The 26737-nt window shown below is 41.7% G+C and overlaps 1 protein-coding gene across 2 annotated transcripts in view; it reads right to left on the bottom strand.

Moving 5' to 3' along the window:
• KIAA1755 (KIAA1755 ortholog) overlaps positions 1-26737 on the bottom strand; it is a 525057-nt gene that overhangs the window by 82771 nt on the left and 415549 nt on the right. For both annotated transcript variants that reach the window (XM_078652123.1, XM_078652122.1), the window contains exons 14-19: positions 21499-22529; positions 19861-20110; positions 19569-19658; positions 18666-18890; positions 14574-14744; positions 3386-3563 (exon numbers count right to left, since the gene is read on the bottom strand). In XM_078652123.1, the coding sequence (XP_078508249.1) occupies positions 3386-3563; positions 14574-14744; positions 18666-18890; positions 19569-19658; positions 19861-20110; positions 21499-22529 (1945 nt within the window). The remainder of the gene's footprint in view (positions 1-3385; positions 3564-14573; positions 14745-18665; positions 18891-19568; positions 19659-19860; positions 20111-21498; positions 22530-26737) is intronic.

A 26737-nucleotide genomic window follows, 5' to 3' on the forward strand; every position in this document is an offset into this window, starting at 1 on the left:
TTCTGCTTCTTGCTTCCTAATGTCAGTCTCTTTTTCCTGCTTAATGCGTCATTTGCAAGGCCATTCGCGTTGACTAAGGCTACCACTACTGTATAAGTAGCTCTGCTAAAGGAAATAATAGACTGGTGGATAGGCAAAGGCTCAAACCAGAGAACTGGCAAGATGGAGGAATTATACTCTCCGCTAACACATGCTCTTGTTATCTCTGTGGACCTAACAAAAACATTTAAAGTGTGAAGAGTAAATATTCTGTTTGGTTCTATACAGAATGATTGTGTGAGTTTTATCTGGGTGGCCCATGTCCTCAACCATGACCTCTGGTCTTGAGACCTTGTTGGCATTCCTTTCAGTTCCTTTAACCCTGGTGCTCTGATTTGAGAGCACTAGTTGCCAATCTTTGAGTTTCCACAGATGGCAGCAGGTCTATTCGTAATAGGCAGTATGTGCCGACTGATAAGCCTTTGTCTTGCTCTATTTCTAGATAATGGACATTTTCTAATCTAGTCTGGGGTGATTCATGCCCAGTAATTTCACTTTGTTGTAAGCGTACTTTTGTATTGCTCCTTGGGGTGAACACTTCCTGCAAAGAGCCTTTTAGTGGACTAAAGTGGTTTCTCTTTCCTTCTTGTTCCAGTGCTGTCTTTTCTGACAATTATCTTACCATCTCCAGTCTATAGTGGCTGAATGTCTGTGGTCAGTGGGAGCAGTGGCTTTGTTCTGTATGCTGCCGGCTTCCAGAGCAGTTTTTCTGACTGTGTTCCTTTTGTCCTCTAACCTCCTTCTTCTTCTAGCACTATGGTCCAGACTTTCCTGGATCTAACCCTAATGGTATGGTGAATGAAACCTTTCTGTCAACCTTTATGTCAATGACTTAGGCAAGTGCATGTCTCTCTCTTCTTGAGACAAGAGCTGTGTTGGGTCTTTCGGCCCCCACTGCACTGCTTTGTGGACTATCAATCCCCCAGGGGGAAATGGGCAGGCACTTTAATGGCCTGTGAGAGGCTTCTACCCCTTTTGTATTCCATTTTCTCCTCTACTAGGGTTACCATTTGATGTGCCCTATTTAACATTCAGGAATTTATGTCTGGGCTCAAGTGATTTGAAATAATAGACTTGGTAAATTGCTTCCGAAATCACCAACCAGGTCTCCTACTGAGATAGCAAACAGGGTGGTAGTGCAAAAGGAGAGTTTGTCTACTGGTTGCAAGCTTTAACTTGTAAGGTCCTTTGTGTAGTCTACAAACTGTGCAATCAACCTCTGTGGGGGACTTTATGATTGGTAACTAGAAGCCTACGACTACTGTTCAACTCTCTAAGCAGCGGGAGAAGTAAAAACACGGGTTCAGTTCTAAGAGTTTAGACCTAAGGAAACTTCTTGACTGGAACAACATGCAAAGATACTGGCCAACTTCACTTTCCCTTAATTTCAGCCTCCAGCCCTGAACTCCTCACCAGGGTTACTTAGATCCTGTAAGTTAAGTGTCCGTTGTGACCTGCAGCACTTATTGTGCCACTCAGAACATTGTGCCTCTCAGATCATTGCAGGGTGGAAAGAATAAAGTCAAGCAGTGCGAAAGGTGTTCCTCTCCACACAACACCACTGCAGCAAGCAGAGCCTCTGTTAATTCCCACTTCCACTGTCTCCCACAGCTCTGTCGAGAACTCCTGGGCTGCAAGCCATAGAGTTCAGATAGGGGCAGCAGTGGGGCTTGGGACTAAGGATACACCAGCAAATGTATAACAACAAGAATTGCAACAGCAGAGGTGGGTCACTTCGACTGTGGTGGAAGTGACACCGTTGTCTACCACGCAGGCAGACAACATGGATCACCCAACCAGTGCAGCATATTCTACATGTCACACTGTCGACCTATGTGTTTTTTTATGGAACACAGGCTTCTGTTAATCAGCAGCTTCTGTTGGAATGTGTAAGAGAACGAACCAATGGATGAAGTGTGCTGACCCATTGTTCCATGCTGTATGCTAAGGTGGTAGGAAGTAAAATGTGAATGACATGTGAATGACCAATGGATGACAGGAGTTGACTAAACTCTCCTTTATGTACCTATATATGTCAATATTTTTACTAAAATCTATTTGTAAAACATGAGGCTGGTAGACAGATACCTATGGGCCAGACCTAAAATAGGCAATATTTGAGCATGTTATGGTATGAAGGTGATTTTAGAAGTCTTATTACTTTGAGGATACAGACTTAGTTTGTGTCAGACACAGACATCTGTACACCATAATCACCAGTGTCTTGTAACACCAATTTTGTGTTACTGTCCAGTTTAAACAAATGATGGCTCTCTTGCTGATCACATGGAAAGAAGAACAAAAACACCTTGCTATGGTTCCTCAGTTCTGTCTTTACCAAATTCCTAGCTGTATTAAGGAGCATATTAGTAGATACTGTAAGACCACTATATTTTCTACATTTCCACTATCAAACAGTAACAGAAAATAATAGCTCAGGAAAATACTGTATTGGCAATAGATCTTAGTAGGCCATTGACATTCATTCAGGCTCGATGTTGTCACATTGCGTTAAAGATTGAAGAGGGAATATTGAGCAATATACAAAATGGAAGGAGTTGGTATCGAAAACACTCTTGTAAAAGTAACGGAGCATTCTTGTTAAAGGTTCCAAATCATTCCAGGAGATTTATAGCTGAAATACAGTTTTAGTGTCAGAACCAGGTAAAACCTGGTAGTCACAAAAAGAAAGAAAGAAGGACTCTCACACCCTACTAGAAGAATCTCCGGGAATGAGGGGCATTATTTTTTGTTTTTCAGAAATTAAAGTTTGGTACGCTGTCACCTAAAAGACCGTGTGGCAGCTCCTATGAAGCCAAAGAGATCACTGCAGGGCCAGCGGTAATTGTTTAATTTGACGGGCAGCATACCAGCCGGGGTGGCAGAGAAGGTCACCTCCACTACCCTGACCAAAGGCGTCCACTTGCCATGGTCTAAATCAAGCCCTTAATATCATCTGTGTGTGTCTGTTGTGAATTTGAAAATTTTAACATGAGCAGGGAAAATGCTTAGCTAATTTTTACAACACTGCTTTGGTTATCAACTCCTTCTTTGCACATTTGTAAATGTTCTGTGTAGGAGGGCAACATCCAGTGGTTTTCAGAAGTCTCTCTCATTGACAGTGCCCTTTTTCAAATACCCTGTGCTTATCATAATGCATAATCTACGTAGATGAAGAACAAGAGCTAATCAATCACAATGCAGCAAGCATTCAAAGAGATCTATAATATTTACTAACCTCTTATAAGTATCTGAACCACAGATAGAGCTGGACAGGCATCTAGTACCACAAGTGTAAACACATCCCTTGTCAGGATACCAGACAAGGGTGTCTTGCTCCACTCACCCCGATTTGTAATGGCCTGGTCCCACAGAATCTTCTGCAAGTCTGTGGTCCAGGCCTCCTTTACTTCCACTGAAGGCGCCTGGAGTGTATACGTGTCCTGGGACTTCCTCCGCCGGAACCATATCTCGAAGCAGAGCCCACTACCCCCGGATGTGTGGGTTAGGCCTATCTCTGAGGTCTGTCACAGGGAAGACATAAAAAAGAAAAAAAGGAAGCAGTTGAGAAAATAGACAGATGGGTGTTATATAGTCTTTATGGACGTCCTAAACAAACACTTACAAGTGATCTGCTCATACAGTTCTCTGAATGGGATTTGTAATTCACCAACAATGCAACTGTTGAGATTTCCTTATGCCATGTAACAGACTTCTGAACAATGTCTGTTGAGTGTTGAAGTCTCTTATGTAGTATCAGTGTTTGTAATAGAATGCCTCTTTTTGCATGATTACCCCCAGATTTTTGGACTGATGCTGTCGGTTTTTCAACTCTGAAGGTGCTTTGAGTTCTGTCAAACAGGCCTCAGTACCAGTATTCTGACCCTTAAAACGTGTGTGCCTAACGTTTTATCCCACAATTAGCATAAGTTAACTTACTTACATGTCTTTAGTGAATGGTACCAGGGGTACTTAGAGCCTGAAAGTTAAGTGTCCCTTTTGGACTGTAGCACTTATTTTGACATCACAAATGTGACATAGCAACCCATGATACCAGTCTGCCATTGCAAGCTGACAGATCAGTTTTTAAACTGCTAACTCATTTTTGCCCTCTAAATCAATGGCAACGCCCAAACCTTTCTTTTTAACATCTATAAGTCACGCCTAAGTCAGGCCTTCTGGGCCCTGAAGGCAGGGTGCCTAATATTAAAGAGATGGGCATGCTTTTTATCAACGTTTCCATGTCCTGACAGTAAAAACCCAGTATTATCATTTTTACTGTGGAAGGCTAGTAGCCCCATGGGTGAGTCTGGAGTTACTTGCTGACAACTCAGCAGGGCTAACTTCCAAATTGAACTGCTAAATATGGCATCCCAAGGTATAAAATAAATCATTGCGTTAAGCCCAACTTGTATCTCAAGTCAAATTTAATTGTTGCTCAAGTCAAATTTAATGTAACATTTGCACAAATGGCAACGCCACCTTGTTACCCAAATCTTACGGTAGCCGTTTTTGGTTGCACGTGTGTTGCTGTCCTCAAGGAAGGTTTCTGCCTTCACGGAGAGAGGTGTGAACAACTCAGGAAAAGGAGGTAAGAATCTGCCCAGAGTAGAGATGTGATGTCCTCCTGCAGGGTGGCTAGTATTGATGTGAACCCAAAAGGCCAGCTTCAAAGAGGGAGTCACCTTTGAAGGGCAAATGGGGATCCATGGGCTGGTGTCCTTAAAGTCCATGGATGGTGTCCCCTCATCCAGCTTGGAGACCGACAAGCCGTGGCCACCAGTCCTGGTTACAGGCAGAAGACTTGCAGAGTTTCTACTCCTCAGCACAGCCTGACTGGTTGCTTGACAGTTGACAATTTTGGGTGCCTCGAGCTCCCCTTATTATAGTCCATTTCCAGGCATGAAATGTTTAGAGACTGAGTCTTTGATGTTGATGCTGGAGTTATGCTTCCTTTTGCAGGGGGTTATGTTGTGGTTCTGCTTCCTTTACCTTGCCCTTCCCCAGAATGCAGGCTGTCACAGCTGGAACGACTCTAAATTGGATAGTCCCACAACACAGGCCATGGAATGGACCAGAGGTTTCCACCTGAATGTCAGTCATAGTGATATGTGTATCATAAGGTTACCCCGGTGCCTACGCCCTACTCCTTATTATTCTCTTATCAGTGCCATCTCCTTCCTGAGATGTTCCCAGGCCCCTTCTCAGTAGCCTTTCTCTAAATCAAACAGCACCCTTGCAAGGGAAATGAATCGCATGGCTCTCCCTTCCTCCAGTGTGCCCCACCCAGCTTAAAGGGATGCAGCAATTCAAAATCTGTCTGGGGGATTCCTCTGCCTCTCCTCATGTTCCTCCAATCAGCCCTGGGTCTCCAACAATGGAATTCAGAGTCTTCCATGTATTGTACCATTCACAGGTACACATATACCCAGCACATGCATATAGAAAACATGCACTGTACAGTACTACATCCTTCATGTATTGTACCATTCCAAAGTGCACATACACCAAGCACATGCATATAATACACAAACACTGCACAGCACTACATTTTCCCTGTATTATACCATTCACAGATACACAGCACAAGTATAGTACACATGCACTGCGCAGCGCTACACACCAACCCGATGTAGGACACAGGTGAGTTAAGCACACTTTAGCGGAACTTTAAATGAGTCAGCCTGTAGGCCTCATTCCAATGACATGGGTAAAAAGGACCTGTTCACTCCTACTGATCACTACACGGTATGCTGCCACCACTGCACTTGTGGTGCTTCACTCCTGGTAAAGGTAGTAGCTTTTCACTTCTATGGAGTAGCGCTTTGGGTGCCCCTCCCGGTCCAAAAAGACCGCAATCCTTGAGACAAACCTATGTCATGGTGCACACCCACGATATGTGTTCACCCATGGCAACAATATTCAGTATTATGGATCCATATCATTACAGCTGGGGTACTCAGGGCAGGGGTGTACCTTTATCACCATCCAAGGGACAATCCGAGGTTTCTGTCCCAACACAGATTTATTGTTTCTTTAATAATTCATATGTCTGGAACGCTCTGTGGGATTTTTGTTACTGCGGTGTCTATTCAAAGATAAAAGTACAACCTATTTCTATAAATTGATGGTAGATATCTATCATGTTGTGTGTTCTTCTTATCCAACTGTTTTTATAATTCTTAATGCTTTACACGTATTCCTTTGATAAAGCCTAACTGCTCTGAGCCACAGCTACCCAAGACTGAGCTATGGTTTACAAATGAACCTGACTGGACCTGATACAGAAGTTCCCTGTATTACATGGTGAGGTCGCACAACCACACAAGATAATGAACCACTTTCCTCACAGTGTTATAACCCAACTCTGCCCCTGAAGTTTAGAGGAAAGCTGGGTACTACCAAATGTAGCATCATTAATGGAAGCAGAGTGGACTGAATTCTGAATTCAAATCATTGGTCCTGTGTGCTTTTGTTTCAGTGTGGATAGAGAGATTGAGTTCAAATATGAGGCTTAAATGGGGACAAGCTCTAGGAATGTAGTCAGCAGAAAGCGGGGCAATTTAAAGATACGGTTCCACAGCCATAGCTATTTCAGTGACCCCAGAAAAGTTCTTTTATAAATACAGACAGTGATAAAAATCCCTGCTGTTGCTAAACTGGAAATGTCTGTGGTCAGATAACTTGATCTAAAAACCAGCTGCGTCATTCATTATTTCTTAACTCTGCTCCTAGTATTGACTCACATGCTTATTGTTTGCTTAATGCATTTTAACCACATCCTGTTGAATTCACATTACTTGTTTCTGAGTCTTAATAAGAGTTCATGAGACATGCATTGAGTAAGACCATTCCTGTATGTCTAGAAGATGTACTTTTGGTGGTGATTCTCTTGTTCTTGGTTGCATGTTGCATAACCTCTAGCACTTGCCTCCAGTTCCCTTACGCCCCGACCAGCGACATCTGGAAGTTTTCAGTGCAGCTGTACCAGCAACCAGGTCTTACCTTAGTGTATTGTATTATAATTGCATTTAGACAGTTGCATATCCGAATATCAAGGTAAGTATAAGTTGGTAAGGATAGATGTACTATTCTTAACTCCACATTTGGGTACCTTGACCATACATATGTGGTATATACATATTGGCCATATATTCTCAAAGTACACAGTTGTAGAATTAAGATTAGTAAACCTATACTTACCAATACATAATTATGTTTTCACTATTCTGTTCATCAATATTTTTCCTACAATATTTTTTAGTACTACATTTAAAAATAAATACTACAGTACTGTACCCAATTGTTTACCGCTTCCTAAGCACCAACGTGCGTTATCGGATGGGTAGCATGCTACACCATAAGGCAGTGCTTGATAGTAAGGGTGCTCTATTGCAGTGAGGTTTAAGTGAGAAGCATTTTGGTATTGTGTATGAATGGCAAGAGTACTTCTCTTATCCTGTATTGGGTCACAGCTTTTAATAGTGCAGTGCTGAAAAGAAGAGTGAGAGATAAAAAAGTGTGTTCAATTGCTATGAATTGTTCTGCTAGTACCTTATAAAATGTATAAAATGATAGCTAAAAATCATCAATCCCAGGTCCTGTGCTACATACAGCAGCCAATACAGATATTTAGTATTGTCCTTTAGAGACTAGTGTGGAGAAAGGGAGTATAGGAACCTGCAAGGAAAGACTATAGGGCTGATTTTGAGTATGGCTGGTGTAGGTAGATCCATTGTATGGTGGTGTACTTAACTCCTGCAAAACTGAGGATCCTTTGCCTGCCAAATTGAGACTTGTACACCAGCCCTGTGGACAGCTCTAAACATTTGCAGGCACCGCTGTCACAGTGCTTCCTGTCAATGTTACAAACGTTCGATGGACGGCTCCATCAAACATGATGGCTGCCCCTCAAACTTTTTCAACGTTTAATTTTTACAGAAACACAACACCCAAAGTGGGAGTTTGTTTTGGAAAAAAGTAAAGTAATTGCACGATAGCATTATGTGGTCTCCATATAACTACATTCACTCTAATCAGGTGGACACAGTGGTGGGCGGAGCAAGTCATCCGTTGGCCGCCAGCCCCGCTCATACCGGCACCAAGCGGCAAACTTAGGGGCTGCCCCGGGTGACAGTAGGTCTAGCTTCACCTCTGGGTGGACAGTGTTAAATATTTACCTCCGATTGCCCAAACTTCGTAGGCCCATTGGAGGAGTATATCAGCGAGTGAGCTGAAGTAGGCTCATTGCTGACATACTTGAGGTCCGTCCATTGTAAATCAGACGGGCAGACCTTCTGTTTGACAGAGGGGGTACTCTGTCGATGTAGCAACGCAGTACCCTCTGCCAATCCCTAAACCAAACCCTGTATTTAAGTCATTTATGAAACAAGTTGTTATTATGAGTAGTTTATGAGTAGCTAAAGCACTTTCACTGTGATGAATTTCACTACAGGAAGTTAAAGTGCACCATTCCAGGAAGGCATTTGTTCTTCTCAATGAGAAGCACTTAGACTGAAGATCGAATTATCAGAGGAGGAAGAAAAAGCTTTTTAAGCGCAGTCAAAATGGAAATGGCCTCTTGTGAATGAAAGCGTGGCCAAGTAACATAACTGTACTAATTTTTCTTTTTAGTGAAAAGGGTGGTGTTTCATGTCTATGTCTGGATTTTGTGTAGCCCCAGTTGCCCATGTCTTTCTTTAAGGAGGGATACCTTTGAAAGAATTATTGTTGAACAGTTGCAGAGTGGTCATACAGAACACTAATGGTGCAAACACATTCAAAGGGCCCATCTGTAAAAAGAAATAGGGAGTCTGTGTTGCTGTCTCCTCATCTATGACAGTCATATGGTATGGCTCTGTTTACATGAAAAACGGAACGGCACTTCTGAAATGGGTACGGCAACAATACTACCAAAGACTAGAGCCCAGATAGGCCCTTATTCAAAGTCAGTTAGTATTTTTCACTTACTAGACAAGGCTGGGTGACATTTTTGATCTTTCTTTGGCACTTCTAAAGGCATGAAATTGAACCACAGCTCCACTGGGCCTCTTCTATGACAGCACTGACCTGATCATGGTAATTTAATGTTATTATGGTAGTACTGCAAAGCAAACTCTGTAATGCGTCCAAGGACTCTTACCTAAATCCCTGGAGTAATTGATAGTTTTGAAAACACGATTTTCTTTTTGACAGGAAAATTGTCCCTTGACTTCTATGTAGATGATGCTCCAGTCTAACAAGCACTTTGGCGCTGCTTGAAAATCTGCAGGATAGTCTTACCCAAACCCTAAAAAATTGTAAGGTTTCATATCTGTGGCACTGTGTCTCTCCTGCATTTACAACGTGTGCATTACTTGCTTGCCTATTGTACTAACATTTGTAGTGTGGAATTTAGCTGAGGATTATTCACAAGTTCGGATTTAAAAATAATTAAATATAAAACATAATTATCATTTAATAGTCTAGTCTTATTGCAGAAGAAATGTTAGTTTATAGTTTAATATATCCTCTCGCCTGACCACTGTGATTTAACTTTGAAAGGCCAGGGATCCAGACAGGTGACTCACTTGGTGGGTCTCTGATGAAATTCTTTATCCTGTGACACCCAAAGGGTATTCATTAGCTTTCCATCATTTTCTTCATGTGTTATTCCAAGTTGCAACACTACTTTAAAGAGTTACACCATGTAAATAAGCAAGATCTTATATGCGCACATCCTGTTTCATAAACACTTCCTGTAGGATATTGAACTTCCGATTTCCAGACAAGCCTTTACTTGTCTGTGCCAGCTATTTTCATTTGGTTTGTGTTTCCTGGATGAACTCCATAACCTTATGTTTTGAAGCTGAGCAATTTGCCCTTAAAATTGCACCTATCACTACATGCTGCCTCGTTGCCACTACAGTAAAAAAAAGGTGGGTTCACAAAGCTCTTATACCACTGCATTATGGGAATATGAGAAAATGCTTAAAAGTCTCCCGGTCCTGCTAATCTGCCCCCCAACAACAGTTGTAGGAGTGAGTGTTAGGGAAGTTCTATCTGAACTTTTTATCATTTTAAGCCCAAGTTTATCCTTAATAAGAATATAGATTTTCCACAGGGATTTCAGCACCAGCACATTAGGTCTATGGCAAAACCACAAAACAATTTTTCTGTGCTATATACAGTTTGAATGTGGATTTGTCACCTATAGCGAACCAATGCTCAAATGAATTTAGTTCCATTTTCCATTTTCATTATACAGTCCTTTAAATGATCATCAGACATATCAGGGACATCCCCAAATAGTGCTCCTGCTTTGGATTGGGTTCAACCAGAGGTGTTTAGCTAGATTTTGCTTTAATTATACTGGAATCTTGATGGTCTTTAAAGATTTATAGACCTCGGAGATCCCTGCACGCACGGGGTAAACTTTGGGAGACCGAAAGCTATTCAAAGAAAGCCATTTTGTTTACATTTCATTCATATACTGGAGCCATACTTAATTCAGAACAGGAGTACCTTTTGCTTAATTAAACTTTGTACATTTGGCAAAGCTTCCATGCTTGTAATAAAATCTCTCCGATGAGGTAACCAAGGAGTGTGATTCCAAAAGGCGGCTAAAGCTGCCCAGGCCAAAAAGTAAAGACTCAGTAGAAAAAACATTTCACTAACTCTACTTTTTAAGTATTGAGGATCATTTATACCCACTATATTGCATCCATTAGATCACACAACAATATTAATGCATCTGATACATTAACATAGCCACTGCATTTCATGGTGGATAAAGTTAAGTAGATTTGGACGTATGAACAATGGTTATGTACTTACCATGAGGATGCAGTGGTAGGCAATATACTGGATGTAATATTATTATTGGTTGATATGACCAACGTCGATAAAGTGTCACACAACTGAGGTTCACGTTGTAACTAATTGTAGCCAATTGCTTGTCAGATAAAGTGTGACATTTTGGACTTGCATTCAGTTCAGGTCCTTTGGTGTCACAAAATATTTGCCTCTGTGAACTGCTACTGCGTCCCCTGGCACCAAAGACCAGCAGCGTAGTATTGTCAACATATAGCTAGAAGTGATAACTAAGCTCATTCAGCTTGTGCTGATATGCCCTCCAGGAAAGAAAAGTCAAACTCAAAATAAGCCAAGAACCAAAAAAACATGGAAGCCGTTGAGCATATATAGCCAGCTCCCTTATGAGAGGCCCTGGGTCAATGGCTACTTCATTTCTTCTTCATACCACATCGGCCAGAGGCTTCAGTGTAATACTAAAATAGGCGTTTTAAATTGAGTAAACCCATTCCACCAGAATTGGCACAAGCTGGGCCCAAAGCATTTTTCTGTAGGTTAATTTGAAAACTTATATGAGGTGTAAGAGGTTCATATGCGGTCCCTTATTCTTCGTTATGTATTTTTATCATATTTTTAAGGAGGATGAATTAGTTGAAGCTATGACGATATTGAAAAAAGGCTACAGAACTTGAATAGTAATCAGGATAATCACTTCTTAAGCATACATCAACTCTCCTGCTTCCGAGAGGACATACACTTTGAGTGACCTTCAGGAATAACATCTAGGCGGCATACCGGGTGGTAACAGAAGCAATCATGCCCACTACAGTTCTTTAAAATAGGTGAAATAATCTCTTGCTTTAATAACCCTGTGGCTTGCCATGAAGTGGTTATTTCAAGTGTAACTAGAGACAGAACTTGAGTCATGAAACCATAATTGGCATGGAGACCTTGCAGAAGATTTTCTAAGCAAGGCAAGTTAGGGTACTGTGTTGCATAAATGGGAGAGAGATGAAGAGCACCATATTTCCAAGGATATAGCGCTCTTCAGCTCTCTACCAGTGCCGGTGAACTTGTGGCTGCCTAGCGCCAATGCAGGCACCCTTGTGCCATGCTGCAATGGTGTCTGTATTAACGACAGGATTGCTTTTGTGCAGGAAGGGCCTTCCTGCACACAAACAACGCAAAGAGGCATTTTCCTCTTTCTATGCGTGATGTAATATGCATCACACATATAAAGAGGAAGTAGCGAGGAGAAACATATTTCTCTTTGTTATGTCTCTCTGTGGTAGCTGTAGCAATTTCACGCAATTACAAACATTAGTAAATCTGTAATTTTGTGAAATCCATTGATGGATGCACAGGAACGCCCATGCTCCACCCATGGATTGCCTACCACGAAGAAATGTAACGCAAGGCAGCAAAAGCCGCTGAATTGCATTACATTTCTTAACAAAGCCATGCACGGCCACACAACCTTTCTTTGCATGGCTATATAATCCTAAATAAGCCTTTATGTTACCCTACGACACCTTTTTGAAATGCAAAGGCGATGCCAAAGCTTAGTAAATATGGGCCCAGATTACCAAAATACTTTAGGCAGTATTGCGCTCCAAAGTCTGACTGCCTTCAACCAAGGTAAGAAGTCAGACAGTAGCGGATGGAAGAGCGCTTCATGGAGGCATTGAATTTCAGGAGCTCTTCTCGAAGGCATTTGATTTCAGTTTCACAAGTCTAAGAAGCTCCTCTTGGAGCTCGCAATTTAATTTTCACTGGACTGAGGAGCTCTTAGGCGAAGCACTAAATTTGAATTGTAGAGCTTTTATGCAAGGACTTGGTTTCAGTTTTACAGGACTGATAAGCTTTTCTGGAACTCAAATTTTAGAATGCTGGGGAGCTCTTCTGGAAAGCACCCAATTTCATTTTAGTAGGACTGTGGAGTTCTTTTGGGAGACACTGGATTTAAATATTACTCAGTTTTTTCCTTACAATAAAAAAAATGTTGATTGGCCACTCTCTGGATACTTTTTGGATCAGAACAACCATAAAACTGATGTATAACAAATCATCTTTCTTATGGGAGTTTCTATAAAGGATGGGTCTCAAATTAAGAGGGCTCGATCATTCGATGGATAGGGTATGACCCTAAAATTTGAGGGAAGTTGTTACCATAAATTAGTCTCGCTTCTGCTTGATGTAATGAAGCCATAGAAAGGTTTTCATCATTCAGACTCCCATTGACCTGTCAAAGCGTATATCCATTTATTAAACTGGCTAACAAGTGTTCTTTTATTTACATTTATGGTCAACTTTCTGGGCATCATCGGAATAGGACTAATATTAGGGTAGAACGCCTTAAACAATTAATTTTTCTGTATTTTTATGACTTTCTATTAATTAATCAGGTGTCGCTAACAAACAAACATTTCCAATCATCGCTCAGCAAGGGAGGGAGTACAGAACCAGAATATTGCACACTAAATATTTTTTAATAAAAAATATTGTATTCTACGTGTCGTTTACAATAATGTATCACCATTTAAGTTAATAGTTGAAACCCTACACCGAATGGAGCAAACGTTTTTTTAAATAGCATTTAGTGCACCATATTTATGTGCTTGTCAACAATGTTCTTACACACAGCCCGGAGGTGTGTTGTAAAAGGAGGGGCTTTAGTACTTGTAGATTCTGGTGGTCTTGCGTCATAATCTCAGGGTTAAGAATTATTCCATCTCTGATTAATATTGAAAGTCTCACTCTTCATTTCTCACCCTTCTTGTCTGCACTACAGTGCTCTGGGATATTGAGTAAGGCGGCATACTGGACGCAACTGGGAAATATCAAGTACCATGGATATGGCAAGGTTCTCTTCTCCCTTCCAAGCAATAAAGTTCTATATTTAGAAACGACCCTCGGGTTTTTGTGCACTAATAACTACCGTCTAAAAGGTGATGCATACATAAAATGATCTAGTCTGGGTCAGGTTGCAGTGAATACCTGGAAAAAGCTTTTTTTGCACAAGTTTGTGTACATACACATCTGGTATATATATGGATGTAAGACATTACAACGCATGCTTTTACATCGCATGCCTTTACAACGCGGTTTTTACAATGCATGCCTTTACAACGCATAGTGCTTTGGGGCGCTGGATAGTGAATTGTTTAATTTACTATTCCAACTCCAGTCCCCGTGGATAGTAGGGAAGGTGTTGGATAGTACATTAAACCTATTCCCTATCCTAGAGCGCCCCCCAGCGCAATGCGTTGTAATGGTTTGCGTTGTAAAAGTTGCGTCGTAAAGGCACTGCGTGGTAAAAGTTGCGTTGTAAAGGATGTTTCCCATATATATATATATATATATATATATATATATATATATCCCCACGCTACCAGTTCTGTCTTCTTAAACAAAAATCGGGCACACATGAAGTTACAGTTGAAGCTGTTTATTTGGCAAAAATATACATTTTTGCCAAATAAACAGCTTCAACGGTAACTTCTTGTGTGCCCGATTTCTGTTTAAGAAGACAGAACTGGTAGCTGGAGATTTTTCACCGCTACACCGCCGCGATTGGGCACCCGCCCATGAGTGCCTCAGCTGGAAAGGTGTACTCAGGAGACTGTCAGAGTTAGAAAACCATTAGCCCTGACCGCAGTTTTTTGAGGGCTCTGATGTTTTTCAATATTTACTCTTTCCTCCGCACCACCTTCTCTAATGCCTCATTTATTTCTGGGACTCACCTTGAAGGACTGCTTGTGCACGTATATCTCATTGCCATGGATAGATTTCTTGGTCTTGCTGAAGAGAATAAGGTCCTGGAACAGGAAGATGCGGCGGAAGCACTTCTTCTTCCTGTAGGACACCATGAACTCGCCTTGCCGCAGGAGCTGCCCCTGCTCTTTCAAATTCACCTGGAAACAGATATCAACAGTAAATGTGTATACAGAAGAAAAATGGCCTCACATCGGTCTTTCTTTTTTAGAAAGTGCCGCACACTTGCCACATACTAATTAATTTTATACACAGTATTCACCATTTCTGAGCAAGCAATGACATATATAACCCTAATATGGTTCATATCCAGCAGAATTAACCAGTTCCTGTCCTCAACTTCAAACATCTAGACATTCTGCAATAATAGTAAAAGATTGAGTGCTAATGCCCAAAGTTCTGCCCCAGCGGTGCGATTACAAATCGACATACCGAATATCAAAAGGGTGTAGTCTTGAATTCATCTCAGCCTTCTTTCATCCACTGCCAGAAACTGCCGCCCCTTTACCTCACCCTTGCCGGCCTCTCCTTTCTTCCCTTGTGACTATTTTTCAGTCTATCTCTTCCCCTTTCTCTCCCATTTGTGTGTTTTTCCCTCTTGCTCCCCATCAACATCCGATGAGGAAATATAAGTGGCGATAACCAAAAATGAGTGCCAGTGGCCCCCACCTGCTACTACTGGCTCAAATCAATGTGTGCTTGTCGTCACCCTCTAGTAAGAAGCTATTCAGTGCCCAATAATGGAGGGATCTTTACTCTGCAGGTCAGGAACATGGAGGAAAAGCACATATGTACAGACAAGTCAGTACATTTGTGGTGGAGTGGGAGCATGTCTGGTTCTGCACTCAGTGTAGTTGATTGCACTCCCCAAGTGTTTGTCTTCAAAATTATATTTGGCTTTCTGTGAGCCTCCGGTCACAGGCTCATTCCAGTGCGGAGTACAGATGGAGAGAGCGGTGCCCCCTTCCTGAGCCGTCGCCAGGTTGAGGTGGAGTTCCTTACCCAGCAGTTGCGGGTACAGTCACCTTTTGAAGAAGAATAACCAGGAGTACTATTGGTTGCGTATTTTTTATTTTTTACTTCACTAAGACACTTTAGCAGCAGCATCTAAATAGGTCCTGATGAAAGCCTCGACCGACCTTGTGGTATTATGGCTGAAACATGTTGACCATGACATTCCACCACACACATGCAGGTTAAATCGATACCGCAGGTGCACTGTTTTTAATCCTGGCAGGGAGTACATCTGAATAAAGCTCGCATTTTGTCCTCTCTATCTAGTTTTATTATCACATCCCTCACGTTTATTTTTCTTTGCGCTGCGCCCTCACTCACACTCCAGTTCTCATTGCTTGTGGATTTAGAATATCCTTGTAGAGTAGACACCAAAACATCCCTGAGCTCCTCCCTCTCAGAGAAGGGATTGTACCCTCTCAAAGGAACTAGGTTTTTCCTTTGAGAGGGTAATCCCAAATGATGAAGCATGTCACCTCTGGTGAGTGAGGAATTTCGTCCCGAAAAGAGAATTTCCCACAGCTAGGTCTGTGATATAGTCTGTGGCTTTTGTGCTTTCTCCCCTCCCCACCCCTCTTTTTTGTTTAGACCCAAGGATTTCGACTTTTTTTGACGTATAACATTGAGGATATAATCCTATGCAGGTCTTTAAAATTTCCCTACCCTCCTGCTTAAATCTTTCTTGTGTTAGTGTTTCTGCGAGGCTGCACAGGGTCCATTCCAGATTTGAAAGCCTTATCTTCACATTTCTTTTCCACCTGATTTAAGATTTTCCCATGGGTGAGGGAAGAAGTCCCTACCGTCTTTGAAGTAGGCTGCATGGCAGCTGCCAGAATATTACCAGCCTTTTCCACACTCTAGTGGGATCTGCATCCTTGATAAATCTGCCTCCAAATCTGGGTCAGATACATATTAAAACTGGAATCGCTCATGCTGGCTCAGCAGATACTGATACATGACCTTGGCATGCCTGATAATGCAGTGGCCATGCCTCTTCATGATTTGAAAACCTGTCCTAGATTCAAAGGTTACAGCTAATCGTAGGACAGAATTTCACGACTTCTCAAAGGGTAAAGCTGCACACTAGTTTAACTGAGACGTTAAAAGAATGGCTGTTACCAGTGGAAAAAAAGCTTGATTGCATCTTTCAGAAAGAGAGTCTGCTAGGCACAAATGTCCAGAGCCCAGCTAATGGTGAGGATATTTGGAAGCTGTCACTGAACTACGCCACTCCAGGTCACACGTTACTCGAAGATAGGGTGTTCAGAAAGCCATGTAACATCGAAATAAGCTCCTGCACATTGCCATTGGACCCAGGAGAGGAGATGGCACCTGACCTGGTCAGCTGTGCAGGTGAGACTTCTATGTCCCTAACTCACCTGTGCCTGAGGGAGACTGGGTGAACACTCTGGTAGCACCTAGCTATTTTCAGGATTACTCCGACTCCACTCCATGGCCTAGGGATTCACAGAAGTACACAGAGGTGACACCCGAAGCTAGAACTATTGACAGAATGTTTCTACAACACATGGCTCATGAGATATTTCTGTCTGAAACCCTGGTCCCTACCCTTCTAAGTACACTGTCTCCAACTTTGCGTTATCACTCTAAATACACTGTCTCCAACTTTGCCTTATCAGGATGGTGGCTGCATATATTACGATTTGACCTCTGGATATCCCTCTGCTGAATTTTGTTTACAGTGAGACGCAGTCCCCTGAATATTGGTTCCATATGAAATGGGTATCCCTGTGTACATGCACCAGAATCAGCTATCACATCCAAGAGACTAATGGAGTGGCTAATAGGATTCAAGAGGAATGTGTTCCCTTTCAACCGTCAGCAGACACCCTCCAGAATCTCCTTCAAGAAGCACTTCTAGTGTCTTCCAAGGACTGGGAGAGAACTAATTTCTAGGCTTAGGTCCAAATGGTATTCAGAAGATTCAGAGGGGTTTCCGTGCAAGTGGACTGAAACCCATTAACAATTCAGCACTAGTAACAGAAACTAAAATCAACAAGAACAAACAGAGAGATATATTTCCTCTTTGACGTGTAAGGTTATTGAACCTTGAAGACCAACTGTAAGTCTATCTTAGATGTGTTCGTTCCATTTCTCGATCCGTTGTATTTTCTCGAGTGTTCTGAGGACTTTAGCTTGGGCTTTGTGAACACTTCCATTGAATGACATTGGCCATAGGAAGGCACCTAAAATCTTTTTCATTGCTTTAAGCGTGTAAGCACCGCACTAGTGTTTGGAGTCCCATCACAGGCTTGGAAAGAGCCAGAGACTTCAGATACAGTCACAAAGATTTTGAGGTGCATAGGTGTTACTTCCTTTTGGTGTTCACCCAACGAATTCCTGAATTCTAGGACTACAATCAGAGTACTCCTTACTCATTCCTGGAATGTAGAAGTAGGTCAGGAGTGCTCAAACAGTAATTTACAGCAAAATGTTTGTGAACTGGGCCTTCCTTTCTGCTTGCCTTTGGCAACAATTGTGTTTGTGTAGTATTTTTTTCTTGATAATATTAAAATACTTTTCCTTTTTACAATATAGCACTGAGTGGTATTCCTGAGTTAATTATGTTCTGAATGGCTAAACCTAAAATAAACCTCGCGTTTGCCTTGGAGTATTCTACTTTTCTATCCTGTGAGACAATTTCTAAAGGGGCATGTTTTTGGTTGAGGTGTTTGTGGAGTCTGAAACGTTCAGAATTTCAATTCCAGTTGCATCCATTCATAGCTCCAAAATCATAGTACAGGAGACCCATAATTGTTTTATACAGCAGACATCGGAATGTTTCACATAACACAGATATAGTCCCTCTGCTTCCTATGTGCAGTAAGAGATCCCTGCACCATATTTCTCTAAATATCCCAAAGGATCCTTCCAACCATCACCAATGATAGTCACCTCTTTCGTATCAATGCTAGACAGCTAATATTAGAGAATGCACATTAATACTCCGCTGATCCGAAATCAAGACACAGGCAGTACATTCGCTGCCAGAGGTCTTTGCTGTGTAGCTTGAACTCTGCCCTTACGTCACAATCTTGAATGTCCTCCATTGCAAGAAGGTCGTTGCCATGGCGGAGCTGGAACCGGATGACCTCCTGTGCAGTGTGCAGCTCACTCCGAGCCTTGTCCCTGCTGAAGGAACATTCTCTCAGCATGTCCTCCAGCAGAAGGTTGTACTTGCTGATCCTTTGGATGGGTTTCAGAAGGTACGATGATAAATCCATCTTGTCACCCAGCTCCTGCTGTTTACGCTGTTCAGAGAAGATCAAGCAATTATGAATCACTCAAGTTAAATAACATATTGCTGATTATGCTTGACCAAATATATATCATAGAATGATAATTTATTAATGGAGAAACAGAGTGGCATTATGCATAGAATCCCTAATACATTTAGAGAAACTCAACAGTAGTAAGAACAAACAACTATCAAATGGGGATGCAAACAACATGCCAGGAGGATATACCATGTAAAAGGTTTTTAATAACCGGATAAATGAACATCCGTAGAAAGTTCAGATTAGAAATTTAGAACTAGGTGTGGTGAAACATTTTTGGAGGGTGCACATAATATGTTGCAACTGAGGTTGAGTCCACACCTTAACTCATCCACCCAGGAAGCCTCATAAGAAGGGCTTGCTAAAACTGGAGTTTTAACTTTCAATACCCCTTATTCTTAGCTTTTCCTGCCATTTATGCTTTTCACAAATAACTAATTCAAGTTATGTGTATCTCTGTCACCCTAGAAAAACAGTTTACATTTCCCTAACGCACAAGATAAAATTGATTGCTTGGATATTATAGAAAGATGCAAAGAAGTGAGAATTTAAAATCCACAATCTTACTATCAACAATTTATCCTTGTAAATCAAGTTCATAGCAGATACCAGATGTAAATTTGTAATTAGAAAGGAATTGTTCTTGTATACCTTAAAGTAGGCAGCGCCATGCTCCACCAACAGCTTGTCAGACAGTGGTTTGTTCTTGCTGTAGAATGCATAGAGACCAAACCTTTCTTTCTGTAACACAGCAGAGCACATGTTTGTTTACATTGTTGTTAATAAAGTACATTCAAGTTCAACCCTTGTGTACTACTTCTCTGCACACCACTGAAAGTAGCAGACCATACATAAAGTAAATGATGCCCCCAACACCCTCTGACACACAATGACAACCTAAAGACACTAGAATAAATGCATATAACATTTAGCAGAAACCCACATGTCTGAGAAAGCAGCGCCCCACTCGAAGAGGGTCCCGCCAGCAGGCATTCAGTTCCTGTAAGAAGAGTTGGCTGTGGAACTCGTACAGCCGTTCCAGGTTCCCAAAGAGGTTTGGGTGTTGACCACGCAGGCCCTGGGGCAGATCAGATCTCTCCATTTCAGGGATGTAGTGGGTGATGACATAGCCCAGGGAGCTCACGTAGTCCCTTTCGGTGGTAAGGAGCTCCTCTAGTATCCTCCGAAGTTTACTGTGAAAAGGAGAATGAAGTAAAGGACAATAGTTTCCTGAGGTTTGCAATAATAAATATGTAAGCATAAGTAATGCTTCAAATGCAAATGTAACCATTAACGTAGAATTAAATTCTTCAAGTAGAAAATCTAGTTAAGCATTTATTCCACAGCTGTTTGCAATGACCTCCGAAGAATGAATGAGTATGGGAGCAAATTAGTAAGAGAGTATATGCACAAGTGAAGCATTGAGAACAAACCATGTGCTCAGCAAAATAGTTAAGCACGTTGCTATCAAAGTATATAACTAGTGAATGCAGAACTAAATTCAGGGACTACTGTTTAAAAGTCTCAGCGAGAGAAGAGCGTGGATTTCAATCTCTTTCCTAAACAGCAGATTACACATTTGTAACAAAACAGCTTTGTGAGAAATATGTTGAACAGTATCTGAATTTGATCTTGCCTTTTCCACTCGACCTCCAAGACTCTTCCCATTATGAAAAATCCTTGATGCACTGATGTCTATGAAGGATTAAGTCCTACCCTCCAACATTACAAAGAGTTCTTCATGCTCTGAGATTTAAAAGTTCTTATTTATAACTTTATTAAGTCTGAATTGAAGGTCTCTGAATTTGGAAGCTGCACTAGTGAGTACTACTCCCTGTATTGAGGAACCTGCTGCATCATGATAGTTTCTGCACCAGAAAGTCTACCTTCGGACACTTTTTCTGACCTTTGTAGCGCAATATGTATCTCCTACATGACTACGGTCTCTGAACCTGGCCAATCAATTTGTAAGAACGGCAACATTAGTAGTTCACAACCCTCAGGTTAAGGCCATGCTGATATGCCAAGAACCTACAATTTTGCTGCTTGAGCAGCATTGTCCGGTACTATCATGGCATGCTCCAGGCTAAGGAGAAGTGAAGAAGGGAGAAAGCACGACTACATGCCTGGGAAGAACTAAGGGAAAGCACGAGAGCCCAGATGGCATCTATGTCAGGAGTGCAGGTCTGTGAGCAGGAGGTGTATGTGAAGGACCTTTTCATTGCCATGGATACCAATGCCACAGTGCAGAGGCTGACAAAAATAAACTGCAGAAAACAAAAGACGAGCAGGCACAATCAAAGGATAGAATGGTATGAGGCTGGGATGGGTCTAAGGTGAAGAGATTGTTTTGTGTTGGCCTTCACTCTACAAGAAAAGCAATAAAGGAGACTTAAAAATATGTAATGCCAGGGGAAATTAAATTAAAAAAAACAGAATTCTGACACTGATCTAATTAAGGAGGATGATATTAAAAGTAGTGTAATTGTTATTGCCATACCATGGACACACAAAACAATTACATAGAACCTTGTGGAACAGAATGCAATGGTCATGAAAATAATATAAGATGTGAACTTACGCAAAGTTTACATTGTTTTGGTAGCTTGTTTCTTGGTTTTCATTCTGCAGTTCTTTGGGAATTCGCTGGGCCCAGGGCAATCCGTGTGAATAGTCCTCTAGGGAGCACTGGGAAGAAGTATCTTCAGTCGAGAAACTAGCGTGTCTGGAGAGATGAAAGTTCTGGGCTGTCTGGATCACTTTTCTTGAAGACTGCTCATTTGTGGCAGATACAGAACAGGAATCATCGCTGTGAGACCTACTCAAAGCTGGCCAGGGAAAACGTCTAGTATTTGGACAACAGGAATGGGAAGGGAGTGGTGTTGGTTGGGTTTGTGCAGGGGTTTTAAGATTCTCCAAAGCTTCATTGTTGGAGTTTTGAGCCATGACTTCCTTATTGTCCAGATCTTCGCTTTCAAGGGCCTTTGATCTGAGCTGCACATTGGTAGCACATCCATGAGAGGTGGCAAGAACTCCCTCTTCTTTCATATGTTTGTACATGTTGTCTTTACCATGCCTGGATACCTTTTGAGATACCCTGTTTCCCTTGGTATCGGAACGCAGACCAAAATTACAGCATGTTATGATGGTAGACTCAGCAGGCCTCATGCCTGTGGGTCTCCATTCTTCATTGGACTCTTTGCATTCTGAGGAGTCGTCACTGGACTGAAAAGTCAAAGTGCGACGGTGTGGATACTCATCCACCTCCAAAGATCCTGAGTCTTGAGAGGTGATTGAACGGTTCTCTTTTTCCTTGACACAACATGGGGCACCAACCCATTGGCTGGTCCTGGATTTCTCAAGTGTCTCTTCCAGCATCTGCTTGGTTTCTTGGCACCTCAGCCACATATCATTCCATATTGCTAGCCCTTTGCAACTGCTCAAGGCATAGGCTTGTGTTTTCGTCTCCTGCAGCCTTTCCGGGGTCAGCTCCACTGAAAACCTTTGATAATAATTTTCTAGGCACTGCAACATCTTTGGGCTGGACAGTTCACTCTCATCTGGCTTCAGGTGGGCCAAAAATTGATTGCAGTCAAAGGTCATCCATGAGATCTAGAAAGCAAAGCGTGTCTTTGGTTACCCTGTGCCTGTATATGCAAATTTATAATCCAATCCAGAATGAAAACCTCAACACATGTGTTCTGCATGTAATGAAATGCTTGCCAATTGTAAACATGGTGTCTGTTTTGTGGCAATAAAGATATCACCCCACAGAAATGATGATTATTCTGAGAAGGATATAGCAAACAGTGATCTTTACGAGTTTGCTCAGCTTTTCTGGTTCCCTTCCTCAGAAATTTTCAATTTAAAATATTTGGTGTCACCTATCAGGCACCTGTCCAAATATGTCCCTTCAATGTGTTGAATAATTTGCAGGTTGCAGGGGTTTCCAAAATCATGCAGGGCAGGGATATTCCCAGGGTGAACATCACTAAAATTAGAGATATCAAACAGCTCAATCGAGCTGCTTCATTGGTGGTCCATAATACATGAAATTACTTATTAACTGATGGACTCTGGCAAGCGTTACCATATAGATGGTGGCGCTTCCATATCACCCTCTAATAGACTAACATAGTAAGGCATGCCCAGTCAACATACACTATATGATCATTTGTCAATGCCTTTTTTAAAGATGCCCCGAAGCCTTGGTGCCTTGATGCTCGTGGGCGGTTGACTTCACTTATCTTTAGCCTGTAAAGGTGGGACCACTGATAATGGCTCCATTTTCAGGTAAGAAGCATGGTATTTGCCAGAGCACTGCTCTGCATAACTGACAAAATGTACTTTGGGTGTTAGTAAGTACATGTCTGGAATCCTGGGTTTTTCCCATAGAGCAACAGTGCAATTGTTAAGGTTATCCTTAGGAAACTCTTTACTAGGTTGTCCAGTACACCTTCTATTTATTCCTCCCAATTTTCCAGAGCTTGGAATGCAAATAAAGGCATTCATAAGCGCCTTAAAGTTCCCAGAAATGGGTCCCTATATTACTCGAACTATGAGTACCCCCAGTAGCAAAAATGTACCACTATGTTCAAATAAATCAAAGAGAAAATAAACAAGGCTTAGTTTTTCACTAAACTGCATGCTGTGTTGAAGCACCTGAAATGGATACAATGCGAGGGTGCATAATGTTTAAATACACTGCATGGAGGGCTCTTTCAAGTCGAAGGTGCTCCTCCTATTTCTTTTTAAATAAAAACAAAGGACAAAAACAATTGAATAGGGAAGCATAGCATGGGAATGCACATCGGTGCGCTTGCATAATCTGCATCTCTGTTCCAATACCTGTGGTTAACACACATTTCGTGATTAACTGTCTCTTTTATTTTTATAGATCAATGTCACATACTAGACAAATGCAGACAGGTGTAACAGTGCTCTCATTTTCCCTATACACATATTACCACCACACAATATTAAATCTAATAATAGAACTAAAGCCTTGATGAATGTGCATGAGCAACACTGGTAGCGAAAGTGGCGGAAACATGTTAGACAATTAATGGACATGGAGGGTTCTAGCAATTCCTCTTGTTTTATGATTGATGGTGGAGAGGAAATAGTCAAGTATAGTGTATCCTACCATTTTATTCATGGTTCTATCTTGTGACTGGAGTGAGCGAAGAAGCATGCTCCTAAGAAATAGTAACGATTTCTAATAAAGTTTTTGGAGCTTTATAAAGTGAGAAACAAACCTCATCATGAATCATACCATCAAACATAAAGGGTTTGCCCACATACTCCCTCGGTTCATGGGCATTATCTGCACAAAAGTTATGCAGCGAAAAAAAGGGAAACAATTGGATTTTTCATGAACAGTGACACTATCAGTTATCACTGACAATGCATGCTTTTAACCCCTTCCACGCTCATGACGAGCTGGGCTCGTCATGCAGTAGCCTCCTCGCACGCTCAACCAATAAGGATCACGAAATCCCAGCACAGCAGGGGAATTCCCATAGCATCCAAGAGGTTAATCACACTAAATCATTCTCATAAGTATGCCATACAGAGCCTGCCTGTGTTTCTCTAACCAACACTAGATCAAGGGCCAGATGTAGGAGCCCTAATACCGGTCCGGCCGTTTCCGACCGGTATTAGGGTTTTCAGATGTAGGGGGCTGAAAATGACAGAATCGGTATATTTACCGAATCGGTAAATATACCGATTCTGTAATTCCAAATGTAGGTGGCACAGTTTACAGTGCCACAGGCCCTTAAGAGTCGGTATTTTACCACACAATCCTATTGTGTGGTAAAATACCGAATTCAGGTGTGCATGCACATCTGTGCATGCACACCTGTGCAATGTGACACACAGACATGCCTAAGGGCATGTATGTGTGCCACATGTCACACAAGCCTGTACTTGGGGTGCTAGAGGGTGTCAAAGTGACACCCCCTGCACCCTTGCAGGATTCGGTATTTACCGATTTACAGATTCGGTATTCCTGAATTCGGAATTACCTACATCTTCCCCCTTCCCATTTACAGACTCTTAAATACCGAATCGGTAAAATTCGGTATTTAAGAGTCTGTAAATGGGAATTACCTCCATCTAGCCCCAAATCTTTAGAATTTTTTACCAAGCCAAAATACAATAACATTTACAAACAAAACATGAAGTATATTCAATCCCATTACTTGCATGTAGATTCCTGCACTTTCTTCAAAAGTAAGGTGATTGTCCAAAACCTTCCAATGTTTAATTCACCTGAAGATTTTCTAATCCAGATGGGGAACTGAGGACAAAGGCCTGCTTATCCTCTTATAGCAAAACAAATCTAAACATTTTTAACATTATGGGACTCCTTCGAGGATATGTAGATGCGTTTTGGCCTGCACAGTTCAACGCCTCCTCAGGACCAGGGAAGTCAAGGGAAAATAACCTCAAAAAACTGCCTGCTAGGTACTGGGATTCCTGGGATACAATCAAATTAGCCCTCGGTCTGAACAAAATTAAATTAAGTGCGGGAAAGCGAGTGACCCAAAATGCAAAGTTGCAGTTTCTGATACATGCAGTGGCGTGAAAACAAAGCCTCCGCAGAATCCTAAGCCCGTCCATGTGGATGGAACTAAAGAGGTCTCTGCGGCGTGCATGCAGGCTGGCTCAAACCAGCTGTTCCTGAGTTAAGTCGGCAAAAGGGAATCAGTTATGTCCGCGCATTAAATTAATCATGTTAACTTGTGTGGGTGAGGGTCTGTCATCCCTTTCAACTTTCGAATGTTGAAGTCATCATGTGAAGCGTCAACTAGTTCAGAGCATGTGGTCCACTTTAACAGCCATTGCCTAAATGTAAGAGGGGCTACTACTACTGTGTTATTCAGGGTCATATATGGCAGGTATTGTATAGTATAGCACACTAAAATGTCTTCCTTCTCAATCCTCCAGAATTGTAGTGTGGTAACACCTTGATAGTACCTTGGTGTGGGGCATTCACCCAGCCACTGGGCAGCTGTAACCGCTTACAACTGAGTCTACTAGGCCAGGAAAAATACAAAAAAGCAACATAGAGAGCATCGAGTAGCACAGAAAATGTCCTTGTTGGCGATGTGCATAGTGGCTTTGCAGTAGCTATGAGATTTGTTGTGTGATAGGTGGAAGTGTTCAGAGAATTGAAAACAGTATCCTAATGTGATGGAGAGCCCTGTAGTTCAGTGCATGTGCCTGAAGGAATTTCTAATAGTGGATTTGTCTTCATGTTGACATTACTTCCGCTTCTAACCAGTGGTATATGAGAGAATCTCAGCACTTGTTGATGACAATTTCCCGAACAATGTTCAGTATTGAAAATTAAGCAATACTCGATAAGTTAATGTGAGCAGGATAGTTATTGTAATGATTTTGGTGCAGTTATCAAGACTCTTTCAGTGGAATGTGATTCTTGCCTTGGAGCTGAGCTAAGACTAAGGATATATCTTCGAAAAATGCATGATGCATTTGGAAGAAGCTTGTGCTGTTTAACTGAGAAGAGTTGACATAGGAATCAAAAATGAAAATTTGGTGTCACAGATTATGACATTTACTTGTAGCTTTTCTTTTTCTGTAAGGATCACACAATATACCATGAGGTCCCTTCAATTATGTATGCACATCATATTGCGATAGGCAGCCCTGGCACACGCATTGCTTGTTGAATTCATTCTGGTTGCACAACTAGGCTCGTAAGCTTGATAGGCGCATAAGCATAACGTCGGCATGTGGCCTCTATAGTTTATAGAATTGATTATCAATCTAAGCCCACAATGTTATCATAA

Source organism: Lissotriton helveticus, chromosome 7, assembly GCF_964261635.1.
Source record: "Lissotriton helveticus chromosome 7, aLisHel1.1, whole genome shotgun sequence".
In the NCBI taxonomy this organism is placed as follows: Eukaryota; Metazoa; Chordata; class Amphibia; order Caudata; family Salamandridae; genus Lissotriton; species Lissotriton helveticus.